This window comes from Eschrichtius robustus, chromosome 12 (genome assembly GCF_028021215.1).
Source record: "Eschrichtius robustus isolate mEscRob2 chromosome 12, mEscRob2.pri, whole genome shotgun sequence".
Classification (NCBI taxonomy): domain Eukaryota; kingdom Metazoa; phylum Chordata; class Mammalia; order Artiodactyla; family Eschrichtiidae; genus Eschrichtius; species Eschrichtius robustus.
The window spans coordinates 40,018,428-40,032,148 of record NC_090835.1 but is presented as its reverse complement, the minus strand read 5'-3'; the positions used below and the strand labels follow the sequence as shown (position 1 = coordinate 40,032,148).

Sequence of the window (13,721 nt, the reverse complement as noted above, 5' to 3'; positions counted from 1 at the left end):
GGGGGGGGGCGGCGGCGGCGGGCTGCACCACGGTGGTAGCCAGGGCAACGCGGACGGCGGCGGGAGGAGGGTGAGGAGCGGGAGCCCCAAGGACCGGCTGCCCCACCCCGCCCAGTCCCGCCGGGCCTCACCTGCGCGCCGCGCTGGAACCGGAATTGGGAGCCCTCCGGGATGGGAGGTGCCGGACCGGGGGTCGCGCTCTGCACCCCAGGTGTGGTGGTACTGCGCCCCGGCCTCTGCCTGTCTACCTGCCTGCCAGCGCCGGGTGGGACCCACGCCCCTCACCTGCCCCGCCTGTTCGCCAACCACCACCCCCGCTGTGCGGCGCCGCGAGCTCCCTCTTACCTGTCCAATACCTGGCTCCTGTGGTCGTCCTCCTCCAACTTGAACTCCTAGGCGCCTTGTTTCTCCGCACCGCACCAGGTCTGCCCACCGGCCCTACTCCCAGGACTCCCAAACAGCCGACCTCTCCTTCCGGCCCCCACCTCTGGCTGTGCGGGAAGAGCGCAGGCTTTGGGGTTGGGCCTGGGTTTGCGCCATCACTAAGCCAAGTAACCTGACCCCTGCCCCCCAAACACACACGCCTATTTGCTGACCGCCAAGTGGAGGTGATACCACACCTAGCCCGGCTGTTAAAGGAGGGCACACCGCTGCAACAGTGCACAAGCAAGGGCACATTTCCTTCCAGACCCGTACCTGGGCCCGCCCCAAACTGAGAAGCCTTGGGCAAGTCAGGACTCCCTCACCTGCAAATACTTGGGCCTTCCAAGGGAGAAACACTTGGGTTCTCTCCTGAGGCCCAGGTGTGCCCTCTGCTGGGCCTTTCACACCCTGCCCTGCCCACTGCAAAAACTCAGGAGCCAGGACCTAGCCCATCCTATTAGGACTTCTGGAGCGCTTTGGCTCATGGCCATTGGGACAGCCTCTTGGAAGGCAAAATTTGTCACACAGAGATCACTCTGGAAGCCCCCAGAGCCTCCACAGGATTGGGGGAGCCTCAATCAGAAGGTTCAGGTCATCCACACTGGCTGCTGTCAGAAGAGCTAAATCACAGGCACCCTCTTCCCACCTGCCACCCATCAAGAGTCTGTAATCATTCTCATATACCCGACTCTGCCTTCCAAATTCTCCCTCCCCAACTCCTCGGCTCGCTCCCTTCCCTCCACCCTCTCTTCCAACACCTGGGTCCAGGACTCAGCACCTTGTCCACACCAGGATGGCACCCCTTCCCTGGTTCCCTCGTCCCTGGCCTCTGGACATCAGAGTGGCCCTCTGGGTCCTCCACTTCATTCTCTAACTTTATGCTCCACAACTCCCCAACACCCATCACCACCTCAGCCAAGCTGGTGTGCCTCAAGGCCCTCACCCACCTTGCCGCTCCTGGCTGTGCAGCTTGTGGGGGACCCCCTCCATGTGCCTGGAATCCTCCCCTCCCCAGACCCATTCACTCAAGTGCACACCCTTTAGGACCTACCTCACCGCAGAGGGGGACCTAGGACTTCCAAACCCCACAACACCCCTCACCTATACACAGACAAGTCACCTCCTACCCATCAGGAGGGTGAACATCCCAAGTGCAGAGGTCATTTCATCCCACACCCTCCTGGGGAATCCATTACAAAAAGAAAACAATGCCGTGGATACAGTGACCAAATGATCAAGGGACCAGGGGCTCAGAGGTTCACATCACCCATGGGGCTACTTGGGCCATGCCCACTGCCCAGGCCTGAGCACAGGCTCCCAAGAGGGAGGGCATCTCATGGAAGCACTTCTGGCTCCACAGGCCTCTGCTGTGAGTCAGCTCTGCCCAGCCCACAGAAGCCCCTATCTGCAGACCCTGCACACAACCTCAGTGCACCCTGAAAGGAGGGTGGGTTCTCCAGACCCACAGTGCAAGCCGAGTGCCTCCCCACTGCTCCTGTTTAGTCAAGGACACACAAGGCCACCCATGGCCATTTACCCAGGAGGTCAAAGGTTGCTGTTCTCCACTGAAAAGGAAGAGGTAAAGGGTTCTCAGGGCAGTCCACCTCCATGCCCCCCAAACTGCACCTCCCACCTCTGGGAGGTCCCTCCCCATCACTGCCTCACCATTCACACTGCTGGTGGGCTGAGCTCTGCCCAAGGCTGTAGAGGTCATCCCTAGGCTGTGTGTGGGACAACACCAGCCCGAGTGGTGCTGCCCAAAGCATTCTCTGCACCAGGGAACCAGACTGGCAGCCAATCCCTGTAACTATGTCCCCAGCAATATTTACCAACCATTCCCCCAATCTCTCTTCCCTGCTCTCCTCTGATCATTCCTCCAGTGTTAGAAACAGGAAGTTTTCCCCAACATGGCAGAGAAAGTGATCCAGAAGAGGGGCAGTAACCATGGTCACCAATGGGTGGGAAGCAGGCTAGGTTTTACTCACTGGAAATCATGGGCCACGTGACACAGGAGGGCTGGGCAAGTGGAGGACAGGCCAGGAAATCCAAAATGAAAATCCAGGCCTCAAGCGGTAAGTACATCCAAAATGGTCCTGAACTGGGGGCAAGACCAAGAGATGAGAGAGGAACTAAAAGGGGGCGATTACCCTACTTCCAGGCCCAACCCTCGAGTCCCAAATCTCAATTTTCAATGGACAAAACTCAGTCTAACAAATTACTTTAAATAGGACAAACTTAAAGACATTTTAATTGGACATTAGCACAAATTTTCAATAGTTAATGTAAATGAGTGTTGCCTAAAAAGCAAAGTATGTCTGCTGGTGAGCCACACAGACTCAGGCTGAGGTTGAGTGCACCCCTGAAGGCTCACTTCATTGCTTCATTCTCTAATTAAATCTACATCCATACCTCCTCCCTCTGGAGGTGGGTCCAGGGGCTAGCTGGCCCTGAACAGCATATACAGCACAGGCAGGATGGCCACAAATGTCACGCAGGTGACCAGTGTGCCATAGATGGTGTTCCTGTTGACCTGGGCTTCTAGCCTCTGCTCCATGTCCAACAGCCCCAAGATCATGCTCCCCTGTTCCAGCAAGGACCCAGACAGGGCCCCATCTGCCGGCTCCACCAGGCCTGGGTGCGCTGCAGCCTTTGCAAGCTGAAGCACCCCAGCCACTTGGCTCAAAGTCTCTTCCAGGCCATCAAGCTGCTCTCGTAAACCCTCTAGACATGAATGGACCTGCCTGGAATGGCTGAGCTGCTCTTTCAAGGCAGCTGAAAGGACATCTGTGTCTCTGTCTCGGGTGGGGGAAGTACCTGCCTGGGACAAAGAGCTCTGCCCAGGCCCAGCTTGCACCAGGCCCCTCAGGTCTGCCATGAGGTCATGGAGGTCCCTCTGCTGGAGGGAGTAGCTGGACGCCTGTTCTCGGATGGCTTCCTGGAGGCTCACAGGCCCCTTCTGAGCCTCCAGAAGCAAGACCTTCAGCTCCTGTAGCCGCACACGGTTCACGTAGGTGGAGCCAGCCACACCAATCAAGGCCCCCAGGACTGACCCAATGAGGGACCAGTTCTTGGTCCTCTCAGCCCGAGTGCGCTCCTTCTCATGACTTTCCCGCACAGCTGCAGAGAAGAGGGAGAACTTCTCTCGCTCGGAGTCTTCGGCACGCAGATAGGTCATACGAAGCCTCTTCTCCTCCTGCAGAAGCAAAGCTGTCATATAGCAGCAACCTGGCCCAGCAGCCACCAGCAGATATCCCACTACCATGTCCTTGGGGCTCAGCTTCACGCCTGGCACAGATTACATGTTCCATAAACACGCTGAATGATTAAAGGTAGCATAAGCCTGGTCAGGAGGGAGGAGCAAAGGAACTGGGGGTGGTCAAGGTGAGTGGCACTATCCTCCCCAAGCAGTCTTGGGTCTGGCCGGACATGCAGTGGTGTCTACAGAATGTGTCTAACAGAAGGGAAGTGTCTGGCACTCTCTGGGCCAGACTCCTGCATGGTGCTCCCTCCTCAGTAATCTGGGGTCCAGATTATACTGTCCTGGACCACTGATCCCAGTACTCCAGGACAAAGTGCGTGGAGAAGCTCTGGAAGCCTGGGGCCCAGTCCCTCCACAGGGGCTTCTGGTTTACCTCCTCACCAGGTGTCTGACCCCCTAACTAGTCAGGGCTCCCACCTCGCCCCTCCATGGCCTGCCAGGCTAGGGTCCCTCTCCAGATGAGGAAGGTGCCCACCTGCAACATCCTGTGCTCCAGAGTAGCCAGTTCCAGGTACTGGTTATCGTCTCTGGAAATGCGGTCCAAGCGGTCCCTCACCTCCTTCAGCTTGGCCTGCTGACCTTCCAAGTCCTCCCGAGCCTCCCGGACAAGCCCTCGAGCCACCATGAACACTTTCTCTGCCTGCAGAGAGAACAACAGAGGCCATTTGCCCCTTCTCTCCATGCCCGCACAGACTCAGCTCCATTCCCAACCAGACTGGGCTGAGAAGAGGTCAGTGGGGTGTCAGTACAAAGGGTGGAAAGAGAGTCCCTCAGACACATAATCCTGGCTCACCCAGTGGTCCTCAAAGTGTAGCCCCAGGCCCCGCCCATCAGAATCACCGGATTTGTCCGTTCAAGTGGAAATAACATGCCCCTGAGAAACCTGAAAATAGCTAAAGATGCATATAATCTGTGTCCACCAAACCCAGCTGACTCTACTCTGACAAACCACAGCAAGGCCCTTATGTTCTTAATCGGCTTCATGTGTGTTACCTTAGCTACACCTCCCAACAACGCCAAACGCCATGACAGGCATTGCCCTGGCCTCCATTCAAGAGACGGAGAAACCCCAGCTCAGCCAAAGTGATGGCCTCCAAGGGGAGAGACAGCACTGTGCCTCAAAACCTCCGGCTAAGCCCCAGGTTCTTCCCACCCCACTACACTGGTCTGTGCCTAGGTGGGAGTGGGAACAGAGATGGCGGAACGCATTTCCACTGCCACAAGGGACTTGACAACCACAGGCAGCTCTTCCCACCTCACAGTCTGATGTTTCCCAGTGCTTCTACTTTCACGAGGGATGCTTCAATCACACATGGGGCTTTGAGGACACTGTAATGCAGCAACCCTCCAGGTAACTCTCACCACCAACCCCCAAGCAGTCAATGAAGGAAGTGTTTGCTGTCCTAACAGAAAGGATGTTAATGGCCCGGGACTCACTGGTACATAGCATACACAACAACTTGTTTTCATGGGAGAGAGGAGGGCCCTTCACCCCGGTAGTATCAAACCCAGGCTGTCATGTGAGAAACGAGTCAGATCCTTCTCCTAGTGGTATGTGTTCAAGAAAAGGCAAATCTGGACGTGGCCTCCCAGCATTTGTGGCTGGTAATTTACTTGTCAGGAGCCTCCAGGCCACACTGCCCAGGTCAGAGGGCAGGGCCAACCACCCCAGCTACCCTCCTCACCTCAGTCACGTTTCCCTGGGCCTCTCGAACCTCACTGAGTCCAACAAACTCTTCATATCTGTCCCACCAAGTCTTGGCCATGGAGGACGCTCGTTGCTGAATGCTGTGCCCCAGGGCTCCTCCCAGAGCTGTGAGGCGGTGGTACAGCCCAAGGGCCACCTCCTCAGGTCTTTTCTCGCTGGGCTGGCTGGGGCCTGGGCTGCAGAGAGTCCTGGTCATAATGAGGTCCCTTCCAAGGAGGCCTCTCCGCACCAGTACGGGAGACACACCCACGACGTGCCGCATGGCCAACACAGGGCTGCACCCTGTCATCGGGAGATCTGTGGGGGGATGCCAGAGAGATCAGCTCACAGCCAAGAAAGGCTGGGCTTAAGTCAGATCTCAAGTCCTAGGGACAGTTCTGAACTGAACAGTTTCCATTAGAAAGTCCAAACTGCGCAGCACTCTGTTGGGCCCAGAGATGGCAGCCACCAGGGTCAGGCTTCACCAGGTGCCCCCAGACAAGGGAGCATGTCAGGGAAGAGCATATTTAGGAGCTCAGGCCTTCCACCTCTCTCCGTGACGCCACATGAACCAGATCCTCCCATTCCACCCACCTTCCCACAACCCCAGGTCTCTGTTGTGATCTGCATGAGAATCCTGGTGTCCAGTTTTCTGATAATCTCAAAGAAAATTCTTAAACCTGCGTTGTGTCCATGCTAACAGAGCCCCCACAAAGATTCACAAAGACTCCTAGGGAAACTGGAACTGACTGAGGGGATTTGGGGGAAAGATTTCTATAAATGACTATCAAAACCAGCTTCCCAGACTCCCTGAGGGCTGCCTCAACCCTGGGGAAGCAGTTTCGCTTCTGTTCTAGGACACAGGTCGTTCATGTCCCAAGGCAGAAAACTCTCTCCTCAGCTCTCCTCTGAAAAGACAATTCCGGGGGAAAACAAAGCAAAACAAAACAACCCAGATTTCTTCATAGAGGACAGCTTTTTTAGGTTCACACCAACTTTCCTTCTGCCCTTCAAGCCCAGACATTCCGGGTGACCAACTCCCAGTCTCACATTTCTCACTTTCCATAAGCTTTCTTCCTTCTTTCCAACCTCAGTAACTGCCCAACAGGTTAAGTTTCTTTCATCTTTCCCTTTTCAACCTTGCTTTGATGTTTGGGCCCCAACAGTCCTACTTCTCTGTTACCTGAACAGCACAGGGAGTCTCCCATTATCCAGTCAGGCCTGGCCTGAGCCCAGGAGCAGCAGTGAATTCTGAGGACCCCGAAGAGAGGGCCAGGTGACCCATGCTCCCGGGGCAAACCTGGGCCAGAGCACCCTGGTCTGGCCAAACCACCCCTGCCCCCAAGTACTGACTCTGGCTGTCAGAGTGACACCTGGTAGCCAAAAGACCAGGCCAGAGAGAGAGGTAAGCAAAGGGAGCAGGGGACAGGAAGACAGGCTAGAAGAGCTCCAGTTACAAAGAAAGGACCATCCCTGATGTAAGGCGATGAGCATCCCAGCCTCCTCCCCACGGTGCCATGCTTGGAGAAGCTCAGACCCTCTTGAAAACAAAGTTGCTTGGGTAGGGGCATGCCTCCTGGCAAAAGCCTGAGCTGGGCGCCACAGAAGGGGACATCTCTGTGACAGTGGTTCCAAGCTGGTGCTGCACCCAAACCCCTGTGCCCCTTGCCTAAGGCCCAAGGGAGCACACGCCACCCATGGCCCAGCAGTTGGGCCAGCCTCCTAGGCCTCAAGGCCAGTGACCACTGCACACAAGCTGTGGCCTCACAACAATCCTGCAGGTGTACCCCTCATCAAAGCAGAGCACCCACCCTCCTCAGCAATGCTCAGCAGAAAGGTATCCCCCTTGTCCATCACTACTTCTTCAGCCCTCTTCTCTCTTGATCCTGCTCGACCACCAAGGTTGCTCTCCTGAAGCCCTGCAAAACTTCCACCTTGTCAGATCCAGCAGGCGCTACTCAGATTTCTTCTCCAATACCTCTGCAGCTTTCAACACCCTCTCATTTTGAAATCACCACCGCCCTCAGATTCCTCCGACCTTCTCAGCCTCCTTTCCTGGCTCCTCCTCTATCAGCAGCCCAATCTTGGACCCCAGGAAGGTCACTCATCCCTGGCAGAGAAGACAGCTACAGCCTCCTACGCAGTCATGGCTTCCTCCCCTGCCCCTCACAGCCGTTCTTCACGTGGCAAACAGAGGCTCTGTTATCTCGTAAGTCAGATCACATCCCTCCCTCGGTGCAAAACCCCCTGACAGCTCCCCGGTCACGTGGCATGCACACCAGTCCTGCCATTGGCCAACAAGCCCCGGTCCTCTCAGCCCTCATCCCCTTCCTTCTCTCCATCCCTGTACATACGCCACTCCAGCATCCTCACCACGCTAAGCACAATCCTGCCACAGGGTCTGTGCCCTGCCATGTCCTCTGCCTGGACCGCTCTTCCTCCACAAGTCCAGTTACCTCACACTTACGTCTTTGTTCACATATCACCTCTTGATAAGGCCTTTCCTGACCACTCCCTCCTTGGCCACCTTACCTGCTTTCTTTTTCTCCATCAGACACATATATTGCCTTCTTCATGTATTGCCTCGTCCCTCACTAGAACATAAGCTTGGAGACAGCAGGGACTTGGCTTCCTGAGGGGACACACCAATGAATCCCAAGTTGTTCCCCCACTCTAGTCCCTCCTCTCAGCCGCCCACCCCAGCCTGTCTCCTGGCTCCTCCTCACTTAGATATCTCACAGGCCCATCAACCAGCAAAGGGAAGATGTTCCTGGCACAGAGACAAAGTGGAACAGTGCTTGAAGTTGTCTAAAATCTGAAGGGTGACCTGTGCAGCAGAGAGGAGAGTGGGTGGAGAGGCTGGACAGGTGGACAGAGGGCCAAATGAGCAGAGGCCCTGCGCCCAGTTCAGGACGCTGCCCCTCCACATCCATTCTCCTACTCCATCCAGATGACTATCGCCTACCAACTGCCCTTTCCTCAAACCTCCATCACCAGTACCTCATCCTCACTTGTACAGCTGATGGTTTGCTTCATTTTTCACCAAGAAAATATTTTAAAATTGGAAGAGAACTTCCATAAACTCCTACCACACCTTCCCACCTGCCAGTGTCTGTCTCATCCCCACCTTCTCTTGTTCCTCAGGATGAATAATTCCTGCTCTAGGAAAGGCCAAGCTGTGCCCCAGGTCCCATATCCTCTCCCCTCCTCAGACACTAATTGATTTGACACTCCCTCCAGCAACTGCCCCACTTCTCTGCTCCTCTTTACTCCTTGGCAAAGTGCCTGCACTAGCTGTCTCCAGTTCCTCTTCTCCCATTCTCATTCAGCCCCCCTCTGATCTGGCCTTCACACCCACCAGGCCACTTGAACTGCTCCTGTCCAGGTCATGTCCACGTGGCTAAACCCAATGATCAGTTCCGTCCTCATCTCGCTTGCCTTGTCAGCAGCCTGAGCCTCGTGATAGCTCCCTCCTTCTTGAACCACCTTCTCCTCTTGCCTTCCAGTCCCCACTCCCTTCCACAACCCCTCCACACAGTGCCCCAGGGCCCTGTCCTCAGGCTCCTCTCTTATCCAGTCCTGTGGCTTGAAAAATCATCTACAAAAAAGTTCTAAACTTGATTGTAGGGATAGTTGCACAACACTGTAAATATACTAAAACCAGTGAATGGTACACATTAAGTAGATGAATTGTGTGGTATGTAAATTATATCTCAATAAAGCTATTACTAAAAAACAAACAGAGAATCCTCTGGCAGTCCAGTGGTTAAGACTTGGTGCTTTCACTGCCAGGGCCGGGTTCAATCCCTGGTAAGGGAACTAAGATCCTGCAAGCCACGTGGCGTGGCCAAAAATAAATAAATAAAAACCAAACAAACTATAATCGGACCTCTCCAGCCCACACCTCTCCTCTGAATTCCAGGCTCATTTATCGAACTGCTCACTCCATGTCTCTGCTTGGAAGGCTGATGGGGATCTTATCTTCCTCTCCCAAACTTGCCTTTCCCACAGCCTTCTCCATCTTGGTTGATGGAAACCAATCAGGCCCAAACTCTCATATCATCCCTGACTCTGCTTTCTCTCCCTCCTCACATCCAATCCATTAACAAATGCCACCTCCACCTCTGAAACTAAATCCAGAATCCCTCTTCCTCTTGCCCCTGCCACTGCTATCACCTGGTCCCAACGACCGACATCTTTTGTCTGGATTACCCTAAGAGCCTCTGACAGGTCTCCCTGCTTCTACTCTAGCCCCTACTGTCAATAGAGCAGGCAGTGGTGCTTTCAAAACACGGTCAGACCATGTCTCTCTCTGCTCAAAGCCTGCAACGGTTCCCCATTTCTCTCAAGGTAAAAGCCAAAATCCTTTCCATGACCTACAGGGCATCCACCTCCTGGCTCTCATTCTTCTCTCCTCTCACCAGTCTCCTTTTCCTCACTCTGCTCCAGTCACATGGACCTTTTTCCCCTGGTTTTTTTGAGATAAAATTGACACACAACATTGTAAAAGTTTAAGGTGTACAATGTGATGATTTGACAAATGTATATACTGCTAAATGTTTACCATAACAAGGTTAGCTAACATATCTTTCACTTCACATAATTCCCAGCTTTTTTTTTTTTTTTTTTTTTTTTTTATTTATTTTTGGCTGTGTTGGGTCCTCGTTTCTGTGCGAGGGCTTTCTCTAGTTGCGGCGAGCGGGGGCCACTCTTCATCGCAGTGCGCGGGCCTCTCACTGTCACAGCCTCTCTTGTTGCGGAGCACAGGCTCCAGACGCGCAGGCTCAGTAGTTGTGGCTCACGGGCCCAGTTGCTCCGCGGCACGTGGGATCCTCCCAGACCAGGGCCCGAACCCGTGTCCCCTGCACTGGCAGGCAGATTCTCAACCACTGCGCCACCAGGGAAGCCCCCAGCTTCTTTTATGTTGCTAGAACATGCTAGGCTATTCCCACCTCAGGGGCTTCACACCACCTGTTATCTGTACTGCTTGCTCCCTTCTCTTTTTCAAGTCCTACTCAAATGTCATAGCTGTCCACTCCCACCCCAGGACTGCTTAACCACTTTCTCTGCTTTATTTTTCCCCAGGCACATATCACATGACCCGTGGTATGCATTTCACTTATTTACTGATAGCCTGTCTCACCCACCAGAACGGCAGCTCTGCCAGGGCCAGCACTGTTTTGTTCACTGCTGCATCCTCAGTGCCTAAAGTACATATATATAGTACACACTCAACAAAAACGTACTGGATGAATAAACAGAATTTGCAAAATATCGCACCCCGGGCTATATTATAAAACCCCAGCTCCTTCCGGTGGCCTCCAAAGCTCTAGAACCAGGTGGTCTAGCCCCCGCCCATTTCTGCTGCCTCCCTCGCATCTCCCACCAGCCACACTGTAAGGAATGCGCCGAGCTTCAAGGCCTTTGCACAAACCCTTCCCTCTACCTGCAGTCCTTTCCCCGTGCACGGTCCCAGGCTTAGCGCTTGCGGTTAAAAACCGTTCGCGGCTTCTGGATCCTCCCCGGGCAGGACACCCCACCTCCCCAGTACCTGGTGGGCTTTGCGCCGGAGCCGCAACCCCAAAGGTGCGCCCGTCACTCAGTTGATCCCTGACACTTTAGTGCCCGCCTCCGGACCGCTTCCGGCAGCGGGAGCGCAACTTCCGAACCAGGAGCCAATCTGCGGGCCCGCATGGAGGTATAGGCTCAGGGGGTGGGACGGGAAGCTCCGCATCCGGTGGCAGGGTCTGGGGAAGGGGCGGCAGGCGCCATGTCGGGCCGCGAAGGTAAGTGTGCGGGGACGATGGGGTGGGGTGGGGTGGGGCGGGGCGGGGCGGAGAGGGACGGGACCCGGCGGGGGCCAGGCTGAGCGTGCTCGTGTCGCACGCAGGTGGCAAGAAGAAGCCCCTGAAGCAGCCCAAGAAGCAAGCCAAGGAGATGGACGAGGTGAGGGCTGGCGCAGAGGCGTGGGCGGGCGCGGAGGGTCTGAGAAATCCGCCGGGAGTGAACCCGCTCTCCCTCTCCGTAGGAAGATAAGGCATTCAAGCAGAAACAGAAAGAGGAGCAAAAGAAACTCGAGGAGCTAAAAGCGAAGGCCGCGGGGAAAGGCCCCCTGGGTGAGTGAGGGCGGGGTAGAGCTCTAGCCGGACAAACGCCTGAGCATCAGTCTGGATACGGGCCCGAGCATGTCCGTGTCCTGCCTCGTTGGTGAGTTGCGAGGTCTCTGTTGCTGGTGTCCGCTGCAGTGGACGGCCCTAGCCAGGCTTGGTTTCGCAGCAGCGGGAGAGGGGGCGGGAGCCAGACCCAGTATGGGCTTCTCTTGCTTAGGGAAGTGGCAGAAATGGAAATAAAGAAATTTATATATCTCAGACACACGTTCGTACAGTTGAGTTTGCAGATATCCTCTACAGCTTCTTGCTCCAAATTCGTATTTCACTGCTTCTTTGTTGCTTGTAACATTTCTTAATTTACTAATCGTATTGTTAAAACTAGCAAAATACTTTTGCATCCTGAGTCTTTTCACTGCTGGATGCGCCTAGTCTAATGGATAAAGTCCAAGTCTGTTGGCATATTATTGTGCTGTATGTTTTTTAACTTAATTCTCTACGATTCTGCCTTTTTTTTGCCTTTGTGTAAGAGGAATTGATTACATATCAAAAGTTTTTTTTAAACCCGTCAGTCATTGTAGTTTGTGCTTCTTAAATCCTGTTTACATTCATCAAAATAGGATTATTTTCTCAAGAGTTATCTATACCCTATTGGATCACTGAGCCACCCTAGGGACAATGAAGGCTGGAATGGTGGGAGTGTCATTCAGGGTTTCCCAAGACCTCTATTCTAGTGGGTTTGAGTCATTTTTGTGTACCCACACAGCGCTGAGATTCTAGATATTGAGATTCCTTTTTGGAATGATGTGAGGTATCTTGCACCTTCCCTTAATCTGTGATTATGTATGGGGAGAAGGCCAACCCTCAGTGAAATCCTGTACTACTTGTTTCTTTTTTTTTTTTTTTTTTTTTTTTTTTTTTTTACTTTTTTTTTTTTTTTTTACTTTTTTTTACTTTTTTTTACTTTTTTTTACTTTTTTTTTTTTTTTTTTTTTTTTTTTTTTTTTTTTTTTACTTGTTTCTTATTGAGCATCATCTACTTTTTTTTTTGAGGTTTATTTTGTCATAGCTCTTTAGGACTTTCATTTCTATATTAGGCATACTTAATTCTATAACTGTTTTGTTAAATTACCTACCGTGTGCCAAATACAGTCATTTGTAAATTGGGTAAAATAAAGGTAGTGAGTAAATCAGATCCCAGGATCATAATATAGAAGTTGATGTGGTGTGACGTGGCAAGAGTATGGACTTGGAAGTCAGGCTACCCAGGTTGGAATCCTGGCTTTGTCGCATACCAGTTTATAACTTTGAACAACACCTAACACTGAGACTTTGTTATCTGTAAAATGGGTTGACAGGGGATGAGGATTAAGTGAGCCCGTCTGAAATACACAACACACTTGAGATCCAGACCAGTGCGCAGCCATTACTCGTGCCCTGCCTTATTCTCATTCTACTTTTGCCCAGAATAGATAATACTGGGGAAGCCCTGTGCATGCTTGTGTCCAAAAAAATGCCCAGTACATAGAGCTGGGCCTTATTAGGATCCTTATCAGGACCCTGGGGCTTCAACCATGGAGCTGTCTTTTTCCCTGGATGAGACTTTTTTTTTTCCTTTTGCAGCCACAGGTGGAATTAAGAAATCTGGCAAAAAGTAAGCTGTCCCTTGTGCCTGAGGCAATGATGATCCTTAGTTCCATTCCTGTTTAAACATCTGGATTAAACATCTGGATTCCCTGCCATAACATCTGTTGCCACCTATAGCTAGAATGAAGTGTTGTCTTGGAACCTATTGTACATTTAAGAATAAACTTTTGTAAAAAAATAAATAAATCACACAGTGGCTCGTCTTTAGTTCTTCTCAGCCGTTTCTACCTTAGCTATGAGATCCACATAAACGCAGCCCAGAATCCTGCCAAAGTGTGTTCTTAGGTTCTTGTTCTGTCCTGAATTCTGTACCACCTGGAATTAAACCAACTCATTTGAAATGGCTGTTGTTTTCTGTGTGGTTGTATACCCAACAGAATATATTACATGAGATTAGTGGAAGAATTTGTACTTTGGGAAGAAAATCTATCTTTCTGTTATGACATCCACATTAGTATTTGTTTTAATGGGGTTGTTCATCTGTTCATGTAAGGAGTCTTGCTTGTGCAAGCCGGGCATGCACCAGTGAACAATTCCTCTTGTCAAGGAACTTCTCTGTTGTTGGAGGGGAGCAGGACAAATACATATGATACGTGTT

The 13,721-nt window shown here is 52.6% G+C and overlaps 3 protein-coding genes across 6 annotated transcripts in view; 1 reads left to right on the top strand and 2 right to left on the bottom strand.

Annotated features, from left to right (window-relative positions):
- PLXNB1 (plexin B1) overlaps positions 1-2,448 on the bottom strand; it is a 29,103-nt gene extending 26,655 nt beyond the window's left edge. The window contains exons 1-2 of the mRNA XM_068557983.1: positions 2,409-2,448; positions 346-491 (exon numbers count right to left, since the gene is read on the bottom strand). The gene's annotated coding sequence lies outside the window, so the exon portion shown is untranslated. The remainder of the gene's footprint in view (positions 1-345; positions 492-2,408) is intronic.
- Positions 2,449-2,642: 194 nt separating this feature from the next.
- CCDC51 (coiled-coil domain containing 51) lies at positions 2,643-11,065 on the bottom strand. Of its 4 annotated transcripts, XM_068558408.1 has the most exons (5): positions 10,921-11,065; positions 10,517-10,574; positions 5,368-5,687; positions 4,158-4,322; positions 2,643-3,616 (listed from the first exon to the last, which is right to left on the bottom strand). In XM_068558408.1, exons 3-5 carry the CDS (start codon positions 5,677-5,679, stop codon positions 2,861-2,863), a joined length of 1,233 nt encoding a protein of 410 aa, XP_068414509.1. In that variant the 5' UTR covers positions 5,680-5,687; positions 10,517-10,574; positions 10,921-11,065; the 3' UTR covers positions 2,643-2,860. The 4 variants fall into 4 exon arrangements, with proteins under 4 accessions (XP_068414509.1, XP_068414508.1, XP_068414510.1 ...); XM_068558407.1 differs by lacking the exon at positions 10,517-10,574; XM_068558409.1 differs by lacking the exon at positions 10,517-10,574 and having other exon boundaries at positions 5,368-5,566.
- TMA7 (translation machinery associated 7 homolog) lies at positions 9,672-13,464 on the top strand. Its single transcript, XM_068559159.1, has 5 exons — positions 9,672-9,719; positions 10,992-11,155; positions 11,234-11,315; positions 11,398-11,485; positions 13,100-13,464. The coding sequence occupies exons 1-5, from the start codon at positions 9,672-9,674 to the stop codon at positions 13,132-13,134; spliced, it is 417 nt and encodes a 138-aa protein (XP_068415260.1). The 3' UTR covers positions 13,135-13,464.
- Positions 13,465-13,721: the final 257 nt, after the last annotated feature.

What these genes read in the sequence shown, in the direction of transcription:
- TMA7 (XM_068559159.1), top strand. Translation starts at nt 9,672, where the DNA reads ATGTCTCTCTCTGCTCAAAGCCTGCAACGGTTCCCCATTTCTCTCAAG. An exon ending in CGCCATGTCGGGCCGCGAAG is followed by an intron (nt 11,156 to 11,233) that starts GTAAGTGTGCGG and finishes GGCGGGGGCCAG; the next exon opens with GCTGAGCGTGCTCGTGTCGC. An exon ending in CGCGGGGAAAGGCCCCCTGG is followed by an intron (nt 11,486 to 13,099) that starts GTGAGTGAGGGC and finishes TTCCTTTTGCAG; the next exon opens with CCACAGGTGGAATTAAGAAA.
- CCDC51 (XM_068558408.1), bottom strand. Translation starts at nt 5,679, where the DNA reads ATGACAGGGTGCAGCCCTGTGTTGGCCATGCGGCACGTCGTGGGTGTG. An exon ending in CCCAGGGAAACGTGACTGAG is followed by an intron (nt 4,323 to 5,367) that starts GTGAGGAGGGTA and finishes TTCTCTCTGCAG; the next exon opens with GCAGAGAAAGTGTTCATGGT. An exon ending in TGGAGCACAGGATGTTGCAG is followed by an intron (nt 3,617 to 4,157) that starts GTGGGCACCTTC and finishes TTGCTTCTGCAG; the next exon opens with GAGGAGAAGAGGCTTCGTAT.